Raw genomic sequence first — 26247 nt, forward strand, 5'->3', positions numbered from 1 at the left:
CACATATTTATAAACAGATTGTGCAAAATATGTAAACTAATGACATATATCCTGAACCATTGATTCTCATACAAACTCACTTTTACCAATCTAAGTGGTTCGTTAAACTTAGGTTATCTGCTATAGCTTACACTCTGCTTTCATCTAATAGATAAAAAAAAAACTTCACAAATCTGAGCTATTGTAAAATTGCAGATTCTTAACCCACGGCATTCTGTATTACCCTTCCCTTTGTATACCCAAACTTATTTTATCCAATCAACCAAGGGTTTTTGATTCCTTTGTGTATACTAATCCTATTAGTTCATTTGCTGCTTTTTTATTTTAATTTTTTACACAATTTTTCTCAAATTTTCTCATTTGTTTATCCTCACTTAGATTTTTATGGTTTATCTTCATATTCCATGCTGTTTATACCCATCAATACTTCAGCATTCCATTATTAAAATTTCTCACTCTGCCTAATCATTTTAAAATGTTATATTCCATTTTACAACAACTAATTTATGATCTAAATCTGCATTTGCCCTCAGAAACTTGAGTTCAAAATGCTAATCCTAAAGGTATGCCTAACCATGCTGTAATCCAAGTAGTACCTAACTATTTCTCCTGGCATCCTCCATACACAGTAATGTCTGCTCATTATATTCACACTATTTCTGGTAAAACTCAATTACTTTTTCTGCTCATCATTCTTAAACCATACTCTCCCACATCTTTACTATCTCTCTCTCTCTTCACCTATCATTGTGTTCAAAGTCCCCTCATCATTATGAAGAGCTTCTGAGAGGCACATTCCCAATTATTTCTTATAATTGATGGGGATGGTGATGGTGTTGTGGCTAATGTACTGGATTCCCACCCAGAGGGCCCAGATTTGAATTCCAGTGGCGACAGATATTTTTTCAGTGGCATCCCAATCCCTACTTAAGGTGCTTTGAGGAGGGCACTTTGAGTGAGTGTGGCATCTGTCAGATGGGATGTTAAGCTGCAGACCCTTTGGCACGTTTTGTTAAGAGTAGGCCAATGCTGATGCCAGGTTTCTCTCCACCCTTGGATGGATGGTGTATATATGTACATGCATATGCCATCCTTAATAATTTTTTAATTTGATGTAACATGATTACTTATATGACCACCCCACTGGGATCAGATGCCTTTATAGACAACTCACTGTGGAACGAACTCTATTTGAAATGACTTTCTTTTAGCTGCTATCCTTGAATCTATCTAGCAAGGGTTTATTGCTTCTATCTCCCACAAGGAGCTCTAGAGTTCATTGGAATGGGTAAGCCTTTCATGATGTCAAGGTTGGAGTACACAGGAATGATCTTCAATCTTAAATAATTTATGTGATTTTTAATCAGCTAATATTACTGCCTTTGATCAACAAAAATGTATTAGTAGAAGCATAGTTGGCATTAATTTAAATAACAAAATAATCAACTGGATGAAAAAGGGAGCATTATTTCAAATTCTAGACATTTTAATCCACTTACCATTGGACCAACTGGACCCATTGGCCCTGCTGACCCTGGTGACCCTTTCTCTCCCCCAGGACCTTGTTCTCCTTTGGCTCCATCTATACCAGGGAAACCACGGTGGCCTTTTATTCCAGGTAATCCAGGCATTCCAGGGAGTCCACGGGGACCTGGAGGACCAGCTGTTCCAGGTTGCCCGGCTTCACCATCCTCTCCTGCTTCACCCTGTTAAGTTAAATAGAATACAGAAATATGAAATTTATGCTGATTGCAAAAACATTTACTATGTAATACTGCTGAATTTATTTTTCAAACTTTAAATATAAAATAATCAAGAGGTCTCTGCAGATATATATTGCGTCCTCAGTGAAATCAAATCTGGTTCTCATGAAGAGATATTACTGAGAATCTTTAAAAAAAGTTCAAATAATTTACGAGCAAAGATAAAAAGGGTGTAGCACATCCTTCTCTCCAGGTAAATATTCCTCTTCCCAAACCTGCATAAACAGTGAGTGCAAAAAAGACTTCAATATCAAAAATAATAAAAAATTTTGAAGGAAAGAGACTGTACTTTTATTGCAACAGATGAAATGGTGCAATATAAATGACTCTGCCTTATAATGAAGCCAAAATTCCTCGTAAAGATTGAACAGATAAAATAGGAGTAATTATGGCTCAAAATGACTAATTTTGAAGCAAGATTTTGCCTCTTTTTTCAGTGGTTTACTTGTATATTTCCTTTTCATCAAAGTATGCTTTAGAAGACCTAATAAGCTTTCAAAGAGCTCTCAATGATTCCAAAAATGAACACTAATCATAAATTAATAAAGTACCATGCAATAATCTGCTATTTTTGAATCCATTGCATGTCATTCAATGCCAACTGCTGTTGGCATCGAATGCCACACAAATGAGAATCAGTAAAAAATTTGCCTCTTCACCAGATTTCTCTCAGGATTTCTGAAGCAAGATACTAATTCCATACTAAATACTTGTAGGCCTATCTTGATTTAGCATCATACAATATATGAGGAACTAGACAGAAATTCATCATATTTCAATTTTTCATTGAGATTAAAAGGCAAGCCACCTATTGAAAAAAAAATCACGATAAGTTATTCTCTTTTTGATATGGAAGCTGTCAAGCAGAAATTATGGAAAAGGCTACAAGAGTAGAGCAATGATAAACTTCCTTCTTAAGCTCAACTATGATTGCAAACAATATCTATGGTATCAGATCTTTCTTGGTCATACTTTTGATGAAATTGATTTGAAGAAAATGTAGCTCACAGGATGAAACATATTTGTTCCATAACCATCAGGAGAATCATAAATTTTTAATCATATGCACAGTTAATAATTATTTGAATAACAATTTTGGCACTGACATCTTTCCCAGGAAGTCCAGCTATTCCACGGGGCCCAACAGGCCCAGGTAAACCTGGCGGCCCTGGATCACCTGGTTCTCCTCTAACTCCTTGAAATCCTTGAGGCCCAGATGGTCCTGGGGGTCCTAAATAAAAAAAAATTGTCCTTTTAAGAAGTTTTCAAAATAGTTCTACTAAAATTCACATATTGAAAATGCTAAATAGGGTGTGTATACAAGCACAAAAAACATCCATGGTACCACAATTACTTATTTAATGATATACTATGGTGGTACTAAAGGTACTAAACAATCAGTCTGTCAAACAAGTTAGCACACAAAATGCCTGGATTTATTTTTAGATGCCAATTTTGACAGGGAGGCACAAGTTCATCATTGAGACCCACCTACCTTTTATTATTGGTACTCTGCTATTTATTTTTATTTATTTATTTTATTTTAAAACATTATTCACATACAGCAGCAGCACCAATTTACAGTGAAAAATATAACAAATATGAAAGAGGACAAAATACAATAACAGTATAACAATAAACAATGAGAACCGAACATGGACAGGGGAAAAATTTAATTTGTTGAAAAGGTGGGATAAAGCTTGGGTGGTGAAATTATTGCAGGATCCATTAAAAGGGTGGACAGTGTGAGGGAGTGAATTTAGAAGGGAGGAAAGGCGAAATAAAGGTAAGCGCTTGGTGAGAGATATTCTAGGAATAGGTAGATGGAGTAGGAAGTGGATGCGGGTGGATTGAGTTGGTATCCTGAAGTTGAAGGGACAGAGCAGTTCAGGTCAACCAATAGTAGAGTTTAGGGTTTTGTGGAGGAGTTTTAAATCAGCTTTAAGTCTGCGGTTTTTGGGACTAGAAATGGATAAAGAAGACAGAACAGCATTTGAGGACATATTGTGGAAATGTGGGACTCAGTGCTTGACTATTTTGGCAAAGAAGAAAGAGATGCAATCAAGGGATTTTAGATTAGTTGGGGATGAGGTGGAACAAATTGGGGAGCAATATGATACCATGGGAAGGACAATTGTTGAGAAGTATGAATGGAGAGCTGTTGGATCTTTAATTTCTGTGAAGCGGTAAAGAAGGCCTAATAGGGACATGGCTTTATTTTTTACATTTTGTATGTGGCCGGAGTAATTTATTTTTATGGTCAGTTATAACACCAAGGTCTTTCATGGTTGTTACTCTATTTAAGGGAGTTGAGTTAATTGAGTAGTTGAAAATCAGGGATTTTCTTTTCAGAGTAAGAGTCATGATGTTGCATTTTCCAGGGTTTAAGTTAAGCATCCAGGTATCACACCATAGGTAGGTTTTGGAAATAAGCGGAATAAACAATGATAAATATGTAAATTTTGGCATGGGATGAATAAATATTATTATTAAGGAGACAGCTATCATAATTTTTATTCACAATCAAAGACAAAAGCCCATTCACATGAACATTAGGTAGGAGGCCAATTCTCCCATAATTTGCTTTGGCAAAATTAATAGCCTTCCGATAGTTTTCCTTTGAAGAGGGGAATCTAACTGTCAAAATTTATGGAGATGAACCATCTCCATATAAATTACTTAAAATTATGTGCTTGTCTCTTTTATCTATTCACACTTGTGGTACTTAGAAAATTCCCCTAAAATCTTGTCCAATTCTTCAAATTGACATCCAAATTTTAAGTCCAAACTCAGGGAATATGAAACTAATGCAGATAATGCAACTTGATATACAAGACCTACTGCAATAGTGAAACTGACCGAGATTGATTGTATACCTCAATAAGGAGCACATTAACTAGTACTCCCCACGTTTGTCTAATTTTCGTTCTCATTACCCATTGGATTCATTAACTTTGTTCAGGTCTTTCAAAAAAGTTTAATTAAATCAATTTAATTTTTCAAATTCCATCATCAATGCATAAGAGCTGTATGTATGAGACCATGGTAACACTGGGCACAAATCTGATGCAAGTGGACTAATTGATTCAACTTCCAAAAGTCAAATATGCACACATGAATGGATGAGATTATAGCAGATCCAGATTAGTACTAATTTATATTGATTTTACAGCATTAAATTCAGTCACTTCATATTGTCTTTTACTCATATCCATCATAATGATGAAATGTATCACCTGGAGGTCCTCGTGGACCCACTGGACCCACTTGAGCCTGCAAGTATTGGAAGGGGTCAGGGAATCCTCCTCCCCCACCACCTCCAGTAGGCCCCTTATCACCACCACCACCACCGCCACCCACGGATTGTGAAAGTGCTAGCTGGTGAATGTAACTGCTAACCTGCAAAAAGAATGTCATGAACCACATAAGCTTAAGTAACTACAAATGAAATTGTTGTCCCTACTTCACTATTTCAATTTCTTAACTATTACCAATAGCTTACGATAGAATCTTGATATAACAAGTACGACATATAATAAGAACCTCAATGCAACAAGTAACACACAAGATGGTTTATTTCCTGAGGCTTTATACTATATGTGAAGTAAACTGGGAATAGTGAATAGTCACTCTTGATACACTGACAGTAATTTTTTGATATTGCTGAGTGATTCAATGTCAGCATAAAAATGGGAATTGTCAAATTGCTTTATACTTGATGGACAAATGCATAAATTTTTACCATCTTCACCTGCCTATTCAAATTTTTTGGCAAAAATGTTCTTTTTGGCTAATTTGCTTTTCACAGGGCTTAACTATTGGAGTCAGATTGCAATACCATCGTGAACATAGAACAGTTTTGCATTGAAATTCTGATCATCCACAGAATCTAAATTTTCAATTGATTTTATCTGCAGAGATGACCAAGATGATGAACTGCCCATCATAGAATGAGGAAGAAAAAGAGGAAGTTGGTAGGTTAAATTCAAAAGACAGCCAATTAGATTCAGAGTGGTTGAAGGTATTATTCATAGGTAATGTAATATTAACTATCATAATAGTAGGGAGAATACTAAATAGGCAGGGAAAAGTAAGTGAGAGGCTTTTTAGACAACATGAAGGCAAGTTGGAAGTAGGAAGAACTGAGGAAGAAAATATCATATTTTCCCATCAAATATGAATCTATGCTCACTGAATATGTCCTACTTTTTTGTGCTCAAGAAAATTAACAGATACTTACATCAGGTGCAGGTCCAGGAGGCCCTGGTGGTCCTGGAATGCCTGGAGAACCAGGGGATCCTGGAATTCCCGACTCTCCTGGACGTCCCCGCTCACCAGGATAACCAGATTCACCCTATTAATTTTGAATAACATTTAAAACTAACAGAAGAGTGAAAACTATAGATAAAAGATTTAATTTAATCATTATTAAATTATAATAGACATAGACTGAAGTGGAAGCTTATTACAATAACAATATATTGAGGTAATAAAAATATACACAAAAAATTAGTACCTATTATACAAATATCATGCTGAGTGGAAACTTGATATAATGAGTACAGCATATAAAGAGAATCAGCAGACAAAATATTGTGAAGCTCCTAACTTGGATCAGAAAAGTGGGGCCTGGTTGCCAAACTCCAAACCTGGTCCAAAGAGTATATTTGAAAATATGAAAGTAAAATGTTATGCAAAGGAGATGGTACAGGACCATTCTACAACTTCACTCTTTATGAAGTACTCACTGGATTATGGGCTGTAAAAGTTGATGGAAACAGAGTATTACTGTAATGTTCAAACAAAGTAAACTTTCTGCCATATATTTCCACGTAAAAGAAAAAGATGCTCATGGTATCAAACTATTGTAGTCACCAAGATCAACAGCAAAATATTAATATACATTTTACTACAATATGGCAATGCATACTATGGATATCCTATAATTTCATAAAAATATATGGTATATAATTACATACATAATTTACTGGTTGATATCCTTACACATGTTTATATAATATCAAATACCCATTTGGACAGCTATGATATCATGAAAAGTCATATAAATCAGCTCATATAAGATTATTTAATCACCAGTGGTAATAATGAGGCCTCGTCAATATAGCAAGGGATTTTGTAAGGACTGTGAGTTCTCATCAAATCAAGCTTGGCTGTACATGCATTTGTGAGTAAAAAGAAACCTTCAATATTTGTATACAAAAAATAAATCAATGCTTTCAAATCTGTATCTAAATATTATTATTATGACTTTTTATTTTAAAAACCAAACAATCCAATCTAATGATACAATAACATATGTAATTCATTATTTGACAAAACATATATGAAATATTTTTTAAGGTCCAAGTGCATCATCATAAATTGGCGCCTTCAGACACACCTAGGATTATAAGGGATCAGGACAATTGTCTATCAATCGCTCTTGTAAACTTGTGCAAGTGTAAAAAAAACTTCCCATGTGCAACTGAGCTAAGGGACTCGGAAAAGTAACAAATTATAGGTAGTTAATCATACAGTTGAATTTGAATAACTATAAAATAAATTTACAAATGCCTAGTACAGTTCATTTTTCCAAGAGCTGCTATGCTTAATTTTTATGCATGGTGGGGCGTTAATATAGGTGCAGGTTGGCATATCATGACTTTTCTACTACATCAAAATATCAACAAATAATGGAAATGGCACATCATATGTAATTTCTATTATTAATTTATGTTGCCACAACAATGGTGAACATGTTCCAACTGCTTCCTATTGTTTTATTATAAATTTACGCAAGAATATTTTCTGTATACTGAACCAAGTTTAGCCACCAAATCTTACTTAATCATAAATTTTAATTAACAGATTTTAGCGTTTGATCTTCCTGAATACCATATATATGTATCTTATGATTCATAGTACTCCAAAATTAAAATATGCTGAGCCTTGATGCCTCTTCAAAAATTTATCTATTGAATCCAGCAAAGTAATGAAAATATGAGGTTTTATAATCAAAACTGAGGCAAGATAAGTGTTATAATGATATACAAATTCTTTAAATAATTTTAAATTTCTTACCCTAGGACCAGGGTATGCCACAGCATCCGTGCTAGTACTTTCCACTGCACTGCCAACAGGCTTTGGCTTTGGCTTTTTTACCTGCAAAAAACAGCAAAGAAATTCTCTTAATATTTAAGCAAAAAACAAATTTTCCATTTTCATCAGTTCAAATTTGTTTAAAGATTGGACATATATTGCTATCAACCAAAGGGGAAGTGCAATTTTATGTGCTTGTGATAGGATCCTAAATACCAAAATACTTCTAATACATTTCATACTTCTGTTTTCAGGTACCGAGAAAGTACTGATTTTTTTCCGAATATCATGACATGAATACTTCACAGTTAAATGTTCATCCTTCTTCTTACTTTAATACAACTTCCATTGATATTTTTGACATTTCTTTATTCTGGAATCCTATTAAACAGGCATAAACACTAGCATTAATCCATATATTTATATGAATTGACCGCAGTTATGTTTGTAATAACATACAAGGGCTATCCAGAGAGTAACTACCATTTCTATGTTGGGTAATGGGGAGTGTGAAAAGGACTACAATCCTCCTAGCACAGTGTAGCACAGTGTAGCACAACTCAGTATCCATCAAGCTGTGGCTTTCTGCCTCTGTTGTTTGCTCTATACCTGTCATTCAAAATTTATTCTCAAAGGGATAAACCCAACAACTACAATGCCTGTAGACTTATGGAAAATGTCTATATTCCAAAACTGCATGAGGTTGAAATTCACCATTGACCTTTTGAAGTCTCCAGAATTACCCCATGTTCAGTCATGTCCCTACGTGATATGGCTCACAGTCCTGTGTTTACAAATCAAGTGTGGCCAAATTTTATGATGATGGGATTCAAAGGATAGCAAAATATAACAAAAAATAATTTAATTCCATTTAAGATTAGTTTGAACAATAATGGAAGTGTGAAATTTTGCATGGAACAAAAGAAAAATTTTGTGTTTTATTGCTGACTTTTGACATCAAATGGGATTTACATGCCAAACAGGTCATGGTCATGGTCACAAATATACCAGGCTATAATGGCTGAATTAATAGAATAAACATTATGATTCTACTTTCAAAACATATGAAAGTAAGAAATCATTATTGTTTCAAATGATTCTACTATTTCAAAACTGTACCCCTTTGATGACGATTGTTTTGAGCCCTTCAACTTAGAGATATGATGGTTTATTACATAAATATACATAGGTAATAGGTACTCACTGGTGGTACAGGATCGGGTTCTGGTTGAACTTTATCATCTGAAATAAAAAAGTACATAATAATTACCCTTTTATTATATTAGCAAACAAGTAAACAAACATTGGGTAACCATATAAGTAAGTCATTTAGACTCATAAAATGTTAATTCATTAAAAATGAGATCACAATATAAAAAGAACAGCAATGAATTCACATTTCCATGGCAATATGCAGGACATTTAGGGATATCATCTGTCATTTCATTATTTTACTACATTTAAATTAATATTATAGCCATTTTAAGCCTCCACCTAATGCTATAAAAGAAGTTGAAAAAAATCAGAAGCCTTTGTAGATATAGAAAAGGCACTCGAAAAAGTGTTTAGGCAAGCAGATATGAAGTACTGAGACAGAAGAGTGGTGATGAGCCAGTACAAAGATGAAGTAGCAGTGATGAGGTGTGGTGAACATGAAGAGAAAGCCAGCATCAAGCAAAAGGTCGGACAAGTCAGCTCACATTTAACCTTTTGTTTAACATAAATATTCAGAAAGAATTAGAGGAAATAAGAGAGAAACTAGGAGGAATAGGAGTGCAAATTCAGAGAGAAATAATAGATATTCTTCACCACTGGGACAATATCATGATATTGGCTGAAAATGAGGAGGATTGAAATCCACTCTGAATAAAATGCCAGCCACTGTCACCTCTAGGTACAATGTATCAATAAAGTGAAAAGTTATCCTGGTGAATTAGTAAGGCGCCCAAGCTTCTTGTCCATTGAATATGAGGAGATCTGCAGCCGGAAAACATTTTTTCTGTTTGGTTGCTGCAAAAGCTGGAAGCTTCTGGCAAGTCCAGAAGGAAAACGTTAATTCACACCAATAAAGCAAAAAATGCCTGGAGTCTCAAGAGGAGTCTCTTCACCTTCAACAGTATAAATAAGCATCTTACAGTTTATCTGATGAGATAATTTTTGAAGAGTAGGGTCTGTATAGATATGATACTTCGGGAGATGGAGAGAAAGATGGTGAAGGCTTCTGAGATGTGGTGTCACTGAAATAGTTGAAGATCCCATGGGCAAAAAGAGTAATCAATGAGGAAGTCTTGAAGATGATTGAAGAGATACCACAATTTTGGGTCATTAAGGAGAGCAAGTGGACTGGGTACATTGAGTCATGTATACCTGCTCAAGACAAATAGGAAGGAACTGCACAATGCAAAAATAGGAGGCTACCAGCCAATCTTAGGATTGAAGAAACATGAAGAAGAAAGTAATATAATATCACCAAACCAATAGCATAGTTAATTCATCATGAATATCAGTTGGTCACTAAAAATAAACTGCAAAATATGTGCATGGCTTTTATTAAGTAATCCATATACAATTCCATTGAAGTGACAGAGATTTTTACTTGACCTTACTCCTATAAGTAATGGGCAAAATAATATCCCCAATTTGTTTTTCAACAACTGATAACTTCCAATAAAATACATGGATATGATTTTGGGTTATTAGAGTTGGTATTTTGATTATTATATTGCAAATATTCACAAGTATCTGAAAGTATTTGGACCAACCATCTAAGTGAATCACTTACTCCACAAGGTAACTTTCATTGACAAGAGGTTCTCCATAACCTCTTACTTTAAGTCTCAAGAATATCTGAATTAATCCCTTTGCAGACTGCATGACATAACCTTCACTTTTTTCTTTTTCTCCCAGGGGAGTTATTTTTTCCAATATTCACTTAGATAAACCAATTCATTTGATTACTGGTAACTTTTAGAATTATTATGAATTCCTACAGTCAATATTACTAGTATTCCACAACTGCCATTAAGTTATACGAATAATATATGTGTGTATGTGGATCCTTGCTACTTGTTGTTGGTATAGCATAACTTCTGAGGTGAAAACCTTAATCATTGCAATGTAATTAGTTGGATTTGTTCACAGTGGTAACAGTTGATCAGAAAGATAAAATAAAATTATAACTATGGTATAGATTAATTATTTTAATTAAAGAAAATCATTGTAAAATTAATCCAAATAATTAATCATAAAAATTTACCCAAACTGAAATGCTCAGTAATATTACAGTCAATAAATTATTCTAAACCTTGATTACTGAACCCATATCCCAAAAAAACCATTTTTTGAGCCATAAACACTTCTCTTAAAACAGTAGCACAGTATCTTAATATAAACTATAAGCTTATATGTTAAACAGGCGGAAACATTAAAGACAAATCAATCTATACTATATAATAAAATAAAATAAAGGAGTTTACAACACTTTGTGACAGATCTAGAATCATAATTCATTCTGTATTCAACATGACCTATTAACCTGCTCTTCTTGTGAGTCTGTTTTATTTTTTAAGCTCATTTGCTAAAGGAAAAAAATATATAAACCCCTAGTAAACATCATTTATTCCATTGTTTCTACAGCAAATGGAAACTTCCCTGCTCCTTGTATGGTGGCTATTCATATAACGATTTCTACCGAAATATGAGACTTTGTGACTTCTGATAGCTATTTCCTCATTCTCAATGGCTATTAGCATATTAGCAATAATGAACTTAAAAGGTATTTAGAATGGCACCCATGATTTCCCCCTAAGAGTGAGGGAATGTGTAAACTAACTACCTCAAAGCCAACCCTGTACTATTACATCACATCTGACAGATATGATAAGTCCCAACTGTATTATTAATGATAATTACAGCCTCAGAAGGTATTTAAGCAGGTTCTTACCTGCACATACAGGGCAGCACTGGCCCAATGGAATATACTTTTGAGTCTGGCAATCAATCGCTTCACAAGTTACATCAGCACAGTTACTTCCTGTAAATTATGAAACAAAATAGGAGTGAAAACTTTGAAATTAAAAAAATAAATAAAAATACTCTTCTTTTTGTGTATTACAAATGTCTGGATACAAAAAGCAATTTCATGGCATATCTTTTAATTATAAATTGAGGTGTGACTAATTAGTTCATTCATACAAAAATGGAAATACTAACTTATGGGACTATGTACAAAATTCAAAAGTAGGGCAATTTAAAAGAAGAGTATACAGCATTAGACCATCACTTATCTGGCACTCTTTGGGTAAGAGACCTTAACATTGATTGACCATAAACAATCGCAGCCCCTTTTCTATTGATGTAACCTACATATTCTCTTTCAATGGCATTAGTTTTCTTTTAATACTGTTATCAGTGTTCTATATGCTTTAAAGAATCTTTTTTCTATCCAGAATGATATACTTTAAGTGTGGAGTAGCAATACAGAATTTCCCATGCCAGAGAAATCAATGACAAAAGAAATTTATGTGAAAGGAGAAAAAATAACTAAAATGAAAAGAAGGAGATGAGTTAATTCCTTAAAGAAGTCCTAAGGACTAATTTTACAGTCAACACTAAATGTACATAAATGCTATACTGGTGGTATGTATCACTTTACACTTCTCTTATATTTTTAATTCAAAGTGTTTCACCTATTATTTTGCATGTGTTCCAATTTAAATATATCTTTATTTCACTCATTAGTTTTTCTGAATTTATTTTGGTTACTTAGTAAATAATCTTGGTAGTTATTAAAAATACTCTTTCTAATCAAAAAGCAAAGTTTTCTGTACTTTAGATTAATATTTTACTTGAAAAGTTATTCATACAAAAGCTTCATAAGGAACCATAATGAAGTTTTTTTTTTATTTGCCACATTTCTAAAATTCAAATTAGCGAAAAAAATAACATGGAGAGGGGGTGTTTGTTCTCAAAGCTAAAACCATGGCATGTAATACATCATAATATTTTATTAGCATGCAATTGCAACTAATTCCATATTTTCCAAATGTCAATTCAATATCTGATTGTAATTCTCCAACATTTTTTTATTTCAGAAGCTTATATCTCTTTGTTCTTAAAAATTAATCTTAAACGCTGAAATTTTCCATATGATCAAAAGGGCCCAAATAAGGTGTGTTTGTGTGTATTCCACCGTAGAAAGTGCTTTCTTTGGTATATCATAATTTGGAACTTTTTCATAAAAGCTGTATGCTTCCTATTACCATGATGCAATTTGAAGGGATTCTTCAAGGAGATATCCATTCATGAACTTTGAAGTGACATCACGGGATTGGACCGAGCATATGGAACAACAATCCTGGAGCAAATCCAAAGGTGGAGACAAACTTAAGCCTTCTCTCCTCTCCTACCCACTCTACAACCTTTCTCAAGAAAGGCAGATGTAATAAAATGATACACATTAGGGGATGATAACCTAAATGATTGCCATTATTTTTACCCTCACAGTTCTATTCTCATGATTTTGTGCTTTGAGAAATGCCATTTGTTTTCAGACCTCTGAACTGAGTATGCTTTCAATGAGAATTTTTCTCTCCTGCAATACATTCTTCTTTCCCTTGGTAATTATTTCCATTCATCCAATGCAATGCAATCATATTTCTTACACATACACATAAATTGTGTAAGGACATTCACATTTATTCATTGGCCTACTTTATTTCATGAATCGGATCTAAGTGAAAAATGAGGGACACAGAAGTTTTCATCAACTTGGAACTACAGGCATAAGAATATATGAGCCAGTAAGTGAAAATGGCGGTTATGAAGCAAGGTCAGAGGATAATTCTGCCCAATGATCTCTAAGTTCATTGAGTAGCATGTTGTAATCTGCAAGCAAAAGAAAAAGCCCTAATTGAATGAAACCATTTTCAGGCAGTACCAACTCCTCACTTTGATGCTATCGAGCATGAAATGATTCTCTTTTTGTTTCCATTGTCTTTAGCCACAGTTACAACAATATGGCATGATGTACATGACTCACAAAAGGAATACTGTCACTTTCATGCTCCTAGGACAAGAAATTAGCATTATTTTTGACATGCTGAATGAAAACAAATATTATTGCCCAACTGAGCACCTGGCAGTATGTGAAGTAACACCATCATTCAAAGGAGATGTTATATTTAGACAATACACTCATCTATAAAAACATGAATGTTTTGAAATAAATATTTATAAAATGTATACTATACTGGATACACCGATAACATGAAAAAATATTTAGAGAAAAATCAACTAGGTGACTACACAAATTAGAGCAGCACATGCAACTTAAAGGAAGCTGACTAGGAGACAAAGAAGGAGTTGGAAAATATTATTTATGGAGAACTAATTCTTTTCTCCTACTCTCTTTGATAACCTAAAGATAAAGAAAATTTACTATTGTGTCATTGACTAAACTAATCGAATCACATGCCACATGACTTTGACCACAAGACTCTAAAATTGAAGCACAGTTACTTTCTTACTACAGCTAGGAATACATGACTATGGATTAGAAAGACTAAAGAAGTGCTCATGCTGACAAATGTATGCAATTCACCAGGGGAGCATAACTTTTGCAATAAACAAAAACAACCACTAAAACTGGTTAAAGAAAAGAATTATAACTATTGCATGGGTCACAATTAAACCGACTGTTGTGAGGACTGCCTTTTAATTTAGGGTCATAGTTGTAGAACCATGACTCATCTCCAGTTATTACCTTTTTAAGAAAATCTGGGTCATTGTTTGTGGCTTGGGACAAGTGCCCTACACTGTAACACAAAGTTCTTGATGCTGATGACATAAAAGAGAATACGACAAAGCAACTGATGATCAATCCGAAAAAGGACTTTGACAATTGTTTTGAAAAGTGGAAGAGATGCTGGATAAATATGTGAGATCCCAAGGGGAGTACTTTGAAGGACAAAAAGGCCTCATTGTTCGAGGTAGGCTATTTTCCTCAAATATTGAATTGCTGGATACCTTCTGGACAGATCTCGTATATGGTCAAAGTGCATGAGAGCTGCTTAAAACCTGCTGAGTACAATTTATGTTAGAAATAAGTTTTAAACTTATCACCTGCAGTCTTCATTTTCCAACCATCACCCATCATAATGTTCAAAAAGTATTTTGCTGAGGAAAGGGAGAAATAATAAAGAAAGCACATTGATTTCATGAGGAAAAGGTCACGTATCCAACTCCTTTTTAAGAGATCATTTACTTGTTTTAGAATGTTCCATCAGAGGGAAGTTAGCCATACCTGTGGGTGGATTTTATTGATGATGTCATGGTGAACGCATGATAATATAAGGAAATTGTAGGACTTGGTGACACTTGTGCAGAAGCCACTTTTCAGTGGAAGAGTTCACTGCTTAAAGATTTGCGGGTTTGAAATTCAAAATAGGGGAGAAAGGCAATTGCCATATATGAGCACCAGGGTACCTGTGATGATTATCCTTTGCAGCCAACTTTAAAATTCTCTCTCCTATTTGCTTAACTGTGCAGCCCCATATTTCAAAGTGATTTATATTATAAATGGGTCAGGAAACTCAGTGGGTATTCCCCTGGGACACTGACTGCAAGGCCCAGACTGGATTCCTGGAGATGCCTCTGGCCACTTTCACCTTCACGCAAACTGTAATAATTTTTCAGGAACTAGTTCTTCCTGGAAAATCACAGGCTTTCCTAATACCTATCAAACTAAACTTAGGGTTGATTACTGTGGTGGGGACTACAGTTTAGGGAGACGGAATGGTAGTATACCAGAAAAAAGAAATTACAAGATTGCCTTGTACAACATGGCAGTTATAAATTAACAAACAATTAAGTGGGTCTCATTACAGTCATTTATATCATTTTTTATGATCCACTGATGTAAAATGCAATGCAAATAAATTTAGAAAGTGGTAGTGTAAGTGTAGAAAGGGACATAGAATGAAATTTTACAAGTACATACATCCTAAATTTATTTCTCAAAACTTTATTCAAAGCCACATATCATTTTTAGAGTCCTGTTACAATTCCTTCCCTATGGACTAGAAACTTGATGTCATAGAAAGGGTGAACCACTTAGAATAATGGCTTGCAATGACAATGATATAGAGGACAGAAATCAAAAAGCATAAAGCAGGAAGTGGATTGAGGAAATATACCTGTAGATCTGTTAGGCTTGTGCAAGGTGAGATGGAAGGATATTGGGAATTACTGGAGCAATAGTTATAGAGTAATATAGTATATAGCAGAGGGGTAGATATGGTAATTGTGCTGTAGAAAAAGGTAGGAAGAAGCAAAGAAAATAAGGAGCCGACAAGTGGAAGAATATTATTAGTGGAAGTAAAAGCTGAACCAATGAACTTGGTCACTGTTCAGGTGTACATTTCACCTAGCAATCATTGGGAGGAAAAAGTCAACAGGGTACATGATCAACTATGGGAAATACTTGTTCTTGAAATAATTGCTCCTGGAAGGAAACATTTGATTGTTAGGAACACAACAGTAGGCAAAGGGAGAGATGGTAGTGAGGTAGAGGACTACAGTTTAAGAAAAAGGAATGACTGTAGGAAGAAAGCAATAGAGTTTTGCAGGAGAAAAGAGGTTACTTGGTTTAGACACCACAAAAGGCATAGGAAAATACCAGGTGACTCAGAAAGGTATCAGTTACATTATATTAGGGTTAGGCACAGATTTGTTTTTACTTTACTTCAATATGTAGGAGATAGAGTTTTAAATCAAAATGAATACTTGGTTTGAACACCAAAATAGGCATAGATATTTGCCAAGGGTTCAAAAAGATATCAGTTAGACTACATTATGGTTAGGCACAGATTTAGGAACAGCGTGATTAATTTTCACCGTTTCCTGGGAGTGAATGCCAACTCAGACCATGATTTAAACCTAATGAAGTGTAGTATCTGATTCAGGAGGATAAACCAGGGAAAAATTTTGAGAAAATGGAGCATAGAAGCACTAACCAGGATGAAAAGAAAGGAGAACCAGCTGGCTGTAGAGAATATTATGAGTGAGGATAGGGAGATGGGTACAAGAGAAGAAAAATGAACATATCAATAAAGGGATATCTATAGCTGCAAAAAAACTACAGGAAAAGTAAATAGGAAAGGGACAAAGAAAACATAGATTAAAGATGAGTTGACTAGAGAGATATATGAGAGGTAATAGAAGAATGTGAAAAGAGAATTAGATAGAAGAAAATACACAGAGTTAAACAATAAATTGAGGAATGAAAATAAGAGGAACATGGTGGAAGATGCAGTTGCAAGGATATGGAAAGTTTACAAAGGTAAAGGTAAAATTTTTGCCCTCTATGGGAAGATTAAAGCACTGTCTTTTTTAGGGCTAATTCATAGCATTTAAGAGGGAGGGATTTGGCTAGGAGATTTCATCAGATCTGTTTTAGTTTCCATTGCAAAAAAAGGGAAAGGTAGCTATACATGTGGACTGCAGAACGATAAATTTGATTTTGCATGCAGCTAAAGTTGCACTAATGATCATCAATAAGAGGATGAAGAGGAGGCCATCATTCCTTATGGGATGATTGGTTTGTATTCACAAAGGGATGAGACACACATGATGCCATAGTAGTAACAAAGTTATAAAATACAATCAGGAATTGTTTGTTTCATTGATTTTGAGAAGGCATTTTACAGAATAAATTGAATAGAATTAATAAATTTATTGCAAATATCCTTAACCTTTAGATGCTTCAGACTGCCCAGGTGGGCAAAGCAAATGGAGAATAAAGGTGGTCAGAGCTATGAGAATGAAGGGGTAAGGCAAAGGTGTCCATTATTACCAATTTTTTTCCACTTGAATGCAGAGAAAAAGTAAAAGAGACATGGGAAGAACTGGTGATAGGAATGAAAGCTAGCACAAGATTCATGAAATCAATAAGGTTTATGGATCATCAATGTTTACTTAGCCAGTCAATCATGGAGCTAAAACCATTGCTGATCACACTATAAAACTAGTGTGATAGATATAGAGTGAGAATCAAAGTAAAAAAAAATAAAGGTTATGCAGTTTGTAAGAAAGAGGAAAGCTGAGTTACAAATTTTGATACGAGATTATAGACCAGTATAGATGGAACAGTTTACCTTGCTTACAAATGTTCTAGACCAAAATGGTCCAAGTAGCAGGGACATAAGAAGAAGAATTGCGTTAGGCAAGGATCTTTCAAAAGGAAGAGGGCATTGATGACAGGAACATTGAGTAAGGTTGATTGGGACATGCTCAGTAAAACTTTGATATGGAGCATGGTTTTGTGTGAAGCAGAAGTGTGGTTGTTGAAGCAAGATGATAGGTATGGATTGGAGGTTTTTGAAATATGTGTGGAGAAGGATGTAAAGTGTGAAAAGGACAGAAAGGGAAACAAATAAGGATGTGCCAAGCATGGTGGGGGGAGAAAGAATTGTTGGGAGAAATCCAAAGGAGGTAGGAAAGTTGGAAGCAGAGTAAGTTGGATGGAATGAAGGGAGGAAGGAAATATGTGAAATTGAAGAAGTGTTTATCATAGTGACTTGACATAGTGATGTCAAGTTGTGTTTTGTTAGGATAGGCAAAGAAATATATCATTGTACTTTTGTTCATTCTGTGTTCATCTAAAACCTGCCTGAAATGGTAGCATACCAATAATAATAATATTCTGTGAACTTAAATATTCATTTAAATATAATATATAGAAGCCCAGGAAGATGTTGAAACACAATGACAGAACAGCTGGAAAAAAACGCAACATTTATATCCATTTTGAAACTAATAGAAAGTTTCAAAACTCTAAAGCAATTGCACATTAGTACTTTTGTGAGCTTTAGAATAAGTTGATAAAAAATTGACTTTATATATAACTATCCTAAAGGCATGATATGTCATGATTTGAAAATATTGTCATGAGCAGAGATTATACCAATTAGCTGTACAGCTTCTTCATTGCTAATTTGAGTAATTTAGCAGCTCTTTCTTCCACGATTTCCCCCCTGACCTCTAGACCTTAACCATCTCCTTTTCCCCAGATGATTGCACTTTGCACGGACAAGTGGTACCTAGTTCTGCAATTCCTAGACCACCAACCTGAATAAATAAGTCAACAATCCTCTAAAATACATGACTCATATTTAGTAGGAAACCACATGTAAACAATTAAGATGAAAATTACTAATATTATCAAATCCCTAGTTTTAATCTCTTTAAACATTGCAAAAGCCACAATACTTATTTTAATACGTACAGCCATACCTCATTTCTAAATTCTTCTATTCTAATCCTCTTATCTAATTTCTAATCCTCTTATTCTAAATTCTAAGTCTTTCAAAATTTATAAGGAAAAGTATAAATCTCTAGTAGTAATAGCAATAGTTATTACATGAGGTGACCAACAGTGGATGCTGCAAAATTAAGGATAGGTGGGAAATTTGGAAGAAGTACGATTTTTCATAGAATGCGAGAAGGGTGAAGAGAATCTCAGTGTCAGATATAGCCTACTCTTAATAAATGGTACTAAGGGATCCACAGCCCTTTCGACAAGGATGTACTCCACTTGAAGTGCTCTACACAATGCACTCAAGTAGAGATCAGGTTATCTCTTAAAAAATCTTCTGCTACCACTGGAATACAAATCCAGGCCCTCAAGGTGGGAAGCCTGTACACTATCCGCCACCCTAACTCATACCCCAAAATCATGAGAATAAAATGAAAGTGATAATAGCACTTTAAAAATTATTGGAGTCAGACTGACTTTGTGCATACAGATGTTTAAGCTTCCAACTTCATCAGTTTGTAACATGAATTTGAGCAAAGAAAACAATTAGAAAAATAAATAAATTCAATTGAATCTGCCATGGCTACTTCCAAATAATGACTCACACATTTGCATAGCGCATTAGTTGGAAAAATATATAAGATTTGATTCAAAGATTGCTTCACAGTAATAATATGAAGTGCCTCACATACACTGTATCAAAGCTTCACGTCAGAAGATATTTATCGCAGAACAAGCTAATTTATGTCTATACTGTCTTTGAAGATAATAGTAAGGTTCAATATCATCACAGAAATACATTTCTAAACCTTTCAAATCAAAGTTGTTTAGTTTGTATCGCTTTAACTGATGAATTTTTATGGTACATACAATGCACCCCTATTTCCCTTAATTGAATTATCTCCCTTTACGCACATTTACTGAGGGCAAAGATTCTTTGGAACGCATCCCTTGTGCTAAATGAAGCATAAACATACTTTTATTATTACTATCATTATGTATATCCGACAATAAATGATACATATGGTTGTTGAAGAAAAAGTCTACATTCAGCAGAAATGGGTTGAGGTAAGAAGGCTTTCAAAGCTGGTCAATATTTTAACTTGATCAGTAACAATGTATGCAGTGAGCTTAACTGAAGGCTCATACTGACAATAATGCACAAGAATCTTTATTTCATATTATTAATTTGTCATATGGAATGAGTAGCCACATGTACAATTTGTTTCTCAGATGAATTACCCTGGTATCAAATATCACAGACATCTTTGAAAAATGACATCAGAGTTAACTCATTACTCCTGCATTATTCTATCTGGCTGGATGACCTCATCAATCAGATGACTTGTGGCCAGCCAGATTGAACATTGTCAGAGTAATCCAAAAACCATGGTGTCATCTGCATGTCAGTACAGATACATGTGTTATAAGTCTTTGAGATAAATCTGATAAAGCTATGAGACATATACTCCTTGGTCCCCATGAGATGTCTCAGAGATATTGCACAATTCTTTGACCAAGAGTTTGTGCAAATAGTTTTTTCTCTACTTCCAGATAGTTGGGCTTTGCAGCCTTTGCTATGGCAGACCTTTATAAATCAAGGTTCATAGCCACAAAGACTAAAGCCTGCTAAAAGTGACGGTAAGATATCATGTCAGCCATAAGTCTCATACTTGGCTCTATCCAGATACTCGCAACTCGATTCAATTGGAAGAGGCCAGGTGCTTTACCTTACCCCTAGGGTATACAATTTGGTGAAGGGTAATTAAGTTTTCTTGAAAGAATGTGTAATTTTAAGGAGCAAGCAGTAACCTGCCACCTAATACCAGAGGCATCTGAGGGTTACATTTACTGAAAATCCTCTTTACCATGAAAATTTATTTCCAGAGGGTATTTGCAATCAGGCCACAACACCAAGAAGATCTCAGCAATTTTGCTGTACTCTTCCACCAATGCATAATTATTGTAAGAAAATGAATGATGAAAAACAGAAAAATGTTGCATGTACAGAAAACCTGCCAAACCTAATTAATAGATTTTGATTTTAAATTTTTATTTAATGACTTAGTTCAATGTTTGGACTCTTTGTAGTGCCTACATTTTATCATTTTGCCCATCATCATTATGCTAAAACAATTTTTATCAACAGATAGTGTTCGGAGAAACTAAAATGTTTGAGTCATTTGAGATCCAACTTATAGTTGGAGCAGTATCAGAGATATTTCTGAGACATCAATCAATATTCTGAGAAGTCCTAATGATTTTTGAGGGGCATCATGGAACAATGAGATGTCTCTGAGACCCCTAACTATGCAGTGAGCTTTCTGAGACATCATGGTAATACCTCAGAGGGTTATAGGAATGTCACTGGGACATCCAAAAGATATTTAAGATAACTCTAATATTCCTTTAGCATCCCATTAATGATAACAATTTAATCAATTTTGATTTACAAGGAGTTAGAATATTCCCAGGACCACCTATATATAGCTCAGGGTTGTCATAACCTTTCTATTACTTTGTTTGAATGGTTCATTCAAATACATACTGGTAGGCTTTACATTGATTTTTTCACCCAAATACAAAATATATTAGGTACATGGGTAGCAGATTAAATTTCACCAATTTTGTTTTACCTATCCATTGGATAGAACTTATATGAGTCATTTCATGTTGCTTACAAACATTGGCCTCTTTTAAATAAAAACTGGAGAACAAGCACAAATTATTGAAAAGGATAAATACATAATTTATTTTGGGTACACTGATAAAAGTGAAATTTATATTGTTATCGGTAGCTAAAAATTTAAGTTAGGTGTTGGATAGACCCACAGACTGATACTGTGACATTTCTCTTTCACAGCTGCATTTCATAAATATTCTTCACCTAACACAATGCAACAATAAAGTCTACACTAAAATAAACTTCTTTAATCCCATATACTTTCTGCCAACCTTCATCCCTTCCAACATTCCTATTATTTTCCTCTCCATACCTTATTTGCTAATCACTTTTCCTGCTATCTTAGCTTTCAACATTCAACTACCAATTATAATGCTCAGTATCCATTTTTCCTACCTCCTTTGAATTTCTCCCAAAAACCCTCCCTCCTCCCCTAACATGCCCAGTACTTTTTTGTGGAAAAGGCTCCTCGTTTTTTTTAAGATAAATGGAGAATCTCACACCTTCAAATGTCTTCAAATGAGAGAAGTTCACACTTTCTGTCAACTGCATACATTTTTAATTCATGAATATCATTAATATAGTGAATAAGAGACCAGCCACATAGTCATTGGTGGGTGTGAATCATCTCAAAGGAAACTACTGGGAAAATTCTGTATTGGAGATCCTGAGTTTGTGCACAATATTGCCAATTCATACTTTAATGGAACCAATGTTCATTCTTAACTTTATTGGCATAACTAACTAACCTCTCTATGTAGAAAAAAGGATGCTAAGTCACACCTTAGACCAAACGCGTGAATATCACCTGATCAATTAATTATTAAAGTTCATTATAGTAGCAATTCATGAAATATGAATAATTTTAATTCCAATAAAATTATCATTTATCTAAATTATCAAAGAGTTCATTACCTTTATAATATGTTTAACAGTCTTAGAGAGAAAAAATTATGTTGGATTAAAATAGTAAATATGATCCTCACTCTATAAATGAATACCGATACAAATTTTTCAGTTCCAGCAAAAGCCAGCCTGAGAATGTCTCAGGAGGAAGATCCTTCCAAAACTATTGAAGGATCTTCCATCCCAGCACCCTCATTAAGGGATAGATGGAGGCATTTTCATATCCTGGAAAATGTTTTCTTTTGGCATCCTTATTTCATAACTGCATCATTCTAATTTTTGGAACCTTCAGGCAATTATGTGCCCTAGGCAGTCGCCTACTATAAATTGCACAATAAGCATGATATGGCGATTCCTTGGAATGTTTCCTCACCCTTCAGAACCAGCCCTTAGAGTAGAATGGGTTTATACTAATAGAATTCTTGCGTTTGGCCATTTACATCAGCAGTTTACAAGAGTCAAGTCAATTCCTGATGTGGGTGCAAAATAGGGGCTTTTTCAAGAACTAGTCACATAGAAATGGGTGATTCAAGTCAGAGGATTTTCACCAATGGTTGAATATATGCTAAAGCCAAGATTGTTAGTCTTTGGGATAGAGGACTGATAGCCCTTGGATTGGGGCCATTGCCATTTAGAGAAGGAAAGCCATTGCGCGTAGAAAAATGAAATGAAGGGTCAGTTAGAAGCCCTGTGTAAGTGGAGTGAAGAGTAGCTTCATTAAGCTACTTCCCCAGGTGCACCAAGGAGTGGAGTAATTGTTTTAATATATATCAAATGATTCACTTAGCATGCAGGATGAACAAAGATGGCATAGCGAAGATACTCCAGAACTACAGAAATAAATAATTTCAACTAGCCTCAAATTATTTGCCAATGAGGAACCTTTGATGATCATGCAATAGTGAGCGGTCATTTTAGAAACTGACACCAAAGCAATTGGACACAGACTTGAGAATGAAGCTTTGACAGAACGGCAATTTAAAATTTTGCATTTATAAACTAATACCTATAAGAAAACCAAACCATAAAAATGGCTGAGAAAGAATAGGAGAAGGAGCTTTGACAGAGCTGCATGAACAGTTGATTCTCACAAAAGTTAATAGTGTGGAAAGCTAACAGGATAAAAATCTAATCGCTTGGAAAGCTAAAAGAATAGTTATTAGTTTGTAAAGCTAAAACCATAAAAAAGGCAAAGCATTTAGCACTAAACAAAGTTTTAGTTGTGTAGATAGGGGGGATAATGACAAAAAGACACTGAGAGATGGAGAATAAAAGACAGAGACCTGTACAGCCTTGAATTGTGTGGCACTGGACCCGCCCGAGGGAGCAACTGCAAGTTGTGCATGAATCAGGGTTCCATGTTTCACCATCTTCATGGGAGACACCTTCAAAGGTACAGCGCCACCGGCCCACATTCTCAACATCTTCAACAGCAGCAGCAGCAGCAATTGTCAGTAAGGTTTCAGGGATGACACAAGGGATAAATGAGGGTATGAAGATGTTAGATGAGTATGTTTTCAAAGGAGAAGTTGGGGGGCAGTGAAGGCTGAGTACATATTCTCATGCATACCCATGGTGGGAAGGTGCAATAGACAAATCACTGGACTTCCAAATGTGTATTGCAAACAATTTACCATTGAATCACTAAGGCAATGTATACTTTCTCCAACTGATTACTCCCACAATTATCGAGTTTCCACATCATACCTATCAGTCCTCCACAATGCTAAAGTTCTACATAAAATTTACTTATGCATACATTTTATTGGTGGTCCATTAATATTTTGTGCCAAACCATCCTACAAAAGTAATAACATATGCATTTCAAGACAAAGCCTCAGTAGTTATTGACAAAACAACATATAGCCTTAAGCCAAAACTTGAAATTTCTTTTTTGTTACATGTGCCAAGATGAAAAAAGGAAAAGGATTATAATGCGTGAATACTAGGTACTTAAGACTATTCTGCAAGGAAAACTAATATGGCCAATGGATTTTTATCAATTTAACCCAATAGTTTTCAAAACGTCTGTCATTACATTGACACAGCAATGTCAATATATAAGAGGAGCGATGCATATTGGCATTGAAATCGATAAAGAGCATAATTCTAGGTCTGCCACAATATGAGAGGGGAATTCAAAGATGAAAATAATGCGATAAGAAGCATTAACCTAAATATATAAACAATTAAATAAAGAGCTATTACCATCTATAGTCCATAATTAGAATTAAATTAGTAATTTTCCTCTTTTTTATTTGGTAGTGGCATGACACATTGCACCACACTTCATGCACAAGTGAAAAACGAGCATAATGTTTATATAACTACAGAAGGGGAGGGCATGATGTTGGAAATGAAGGATGCGGACCTGTGTCCCCTGCATACCTTCCCCCTCCTAAGAAGAACAGTAGGTGACAGATAGCTTTGGAAAACTGAAATGAACATGCCTCCAACTTCTCTCTCCCATTTTCCCAACCTTAGCCCCTCCTTTTTGTCTAGCTATATTTATCTCATGCTTTTACTAAGTTGCTCAAATGTCTGAATTTGTTTTCCTGAGTTTTCCAAGTCAATTTTTGAATTAATCATGGGTAAAGTTCTACGCAAATATGATCGAATTTTGGGTTAATATCCAAGGAAAATGTTCACTAATAACTGCTTGCTATTAACATTGTGATACACACTGTTTAGAAAGGAACTAATTAAAGCCAGAAATATTAATTTCAAAGGGCAGATGACGAACACCAGCCTCAACAATTGAGAGAAGTGAAACCTATAGTGATAAGCCAGGGTAGGCTTGCAACTGAATGTTTCAAGTGATCAGTGTGCTTCTTGAGTTTGAGCAGAATCCAATTTCATAAACACTCTCACACAGTGGTGCTCAGTGAAATCAGCATATTCTAGGGTTTATATATTTCTTGTTGCTACCATAACTTTAACTTTATTCTTAAAGATACATGTACTCCATATCAATGCAAATGGCATCAAACTATATTCTTCATTAGGCAACAACAAGTATTGCTAATATATGTAGTTGTTTTCCATGTATTATGATTATGATAAGTGGGGTGGTTTTTTCAAAGTCATTGCGTCATCATAAAAAATCACAATTTCAATAACAAGCAGTCAAAAAATGATTATGAAATATGCAATAATGATTATTGAAAATTAAACAGTTATTGAATGAATAACAGTCAGATGTTTCCAGTAGAACCATGTGTAATATGTTAATTGAAACTGTTATTTCAATACAGTGACGTGCCTCTCATCGAAAGCTCAATTATCAGGTAGGTGGATTATTCATTCTTTCTAGTAATATGCATTCATTCTCCTCCCATTCACTCCTTCTTCACAGATAGCTAGCAGCATATGTTGTGGAATTTCGTTGATTTGAAAATTCATCCTGACATAAAGTAATTTATTCTCATGACTCACATGCATAGAACTTCACTCAAGAAGAACTCATAATGAGTCTTCTAAAC

At 34.6% G+C, this 26247-nt stretch overlaps 1 protein-coding gene across 1 annotated transcript in view; it reads right to left on the reverse strand.

The window, feature by feature from the left end:
• Positions 1-26247, reverse strand: part of LOC139690464 (collagen alpha-1(II) chain-like) — a 93256-nt gene that overhangs the window by 33503 nt on the left and 33506 nt on the right. Inside the window, exons 3-9 of the mRNA XM_071587919.1 lie at positions 11806-11895; positions 9067-9104; positions 7845-7925; positions 6004-6117; positions 5000-5162; positions 2870-2994; positions 1500-1706 (exon numbers count right to left, since the gene is read on the reverse strand). Of these exons, the coding sequence (XP_071444020.1) occupies positions 1500-1706; positions 2870-2994; positions 5000-5162; positions 6004-6117; positions 7845-7925; positions 9067-9104; positions 11806-11895 (818 nt within the window). The remainder of the gene's footprint in view (positions 1-1499; positions 1707-2869; positions 2995-4999; positions 5163-6003; positions 6118-7844; positions 7926-9066; positions 9105-11805; positions 11896-26247) is intronic.

This window comes from Hetaerina americana, unplaced genomic scaffold (assembly GCF_022747635.1).
Source record: "Hetaerina americana unplaced genomic scaffold, ioHetAmer1.1.p SCAF_3, whole genome shotgun sequence".
NCBI classification, from domain to species: Eukaryota; Metazoa; Arthropoda; class Insecta; order Odonata; family Calopterygidae; genus Hetaerina; species Hetaerina americana.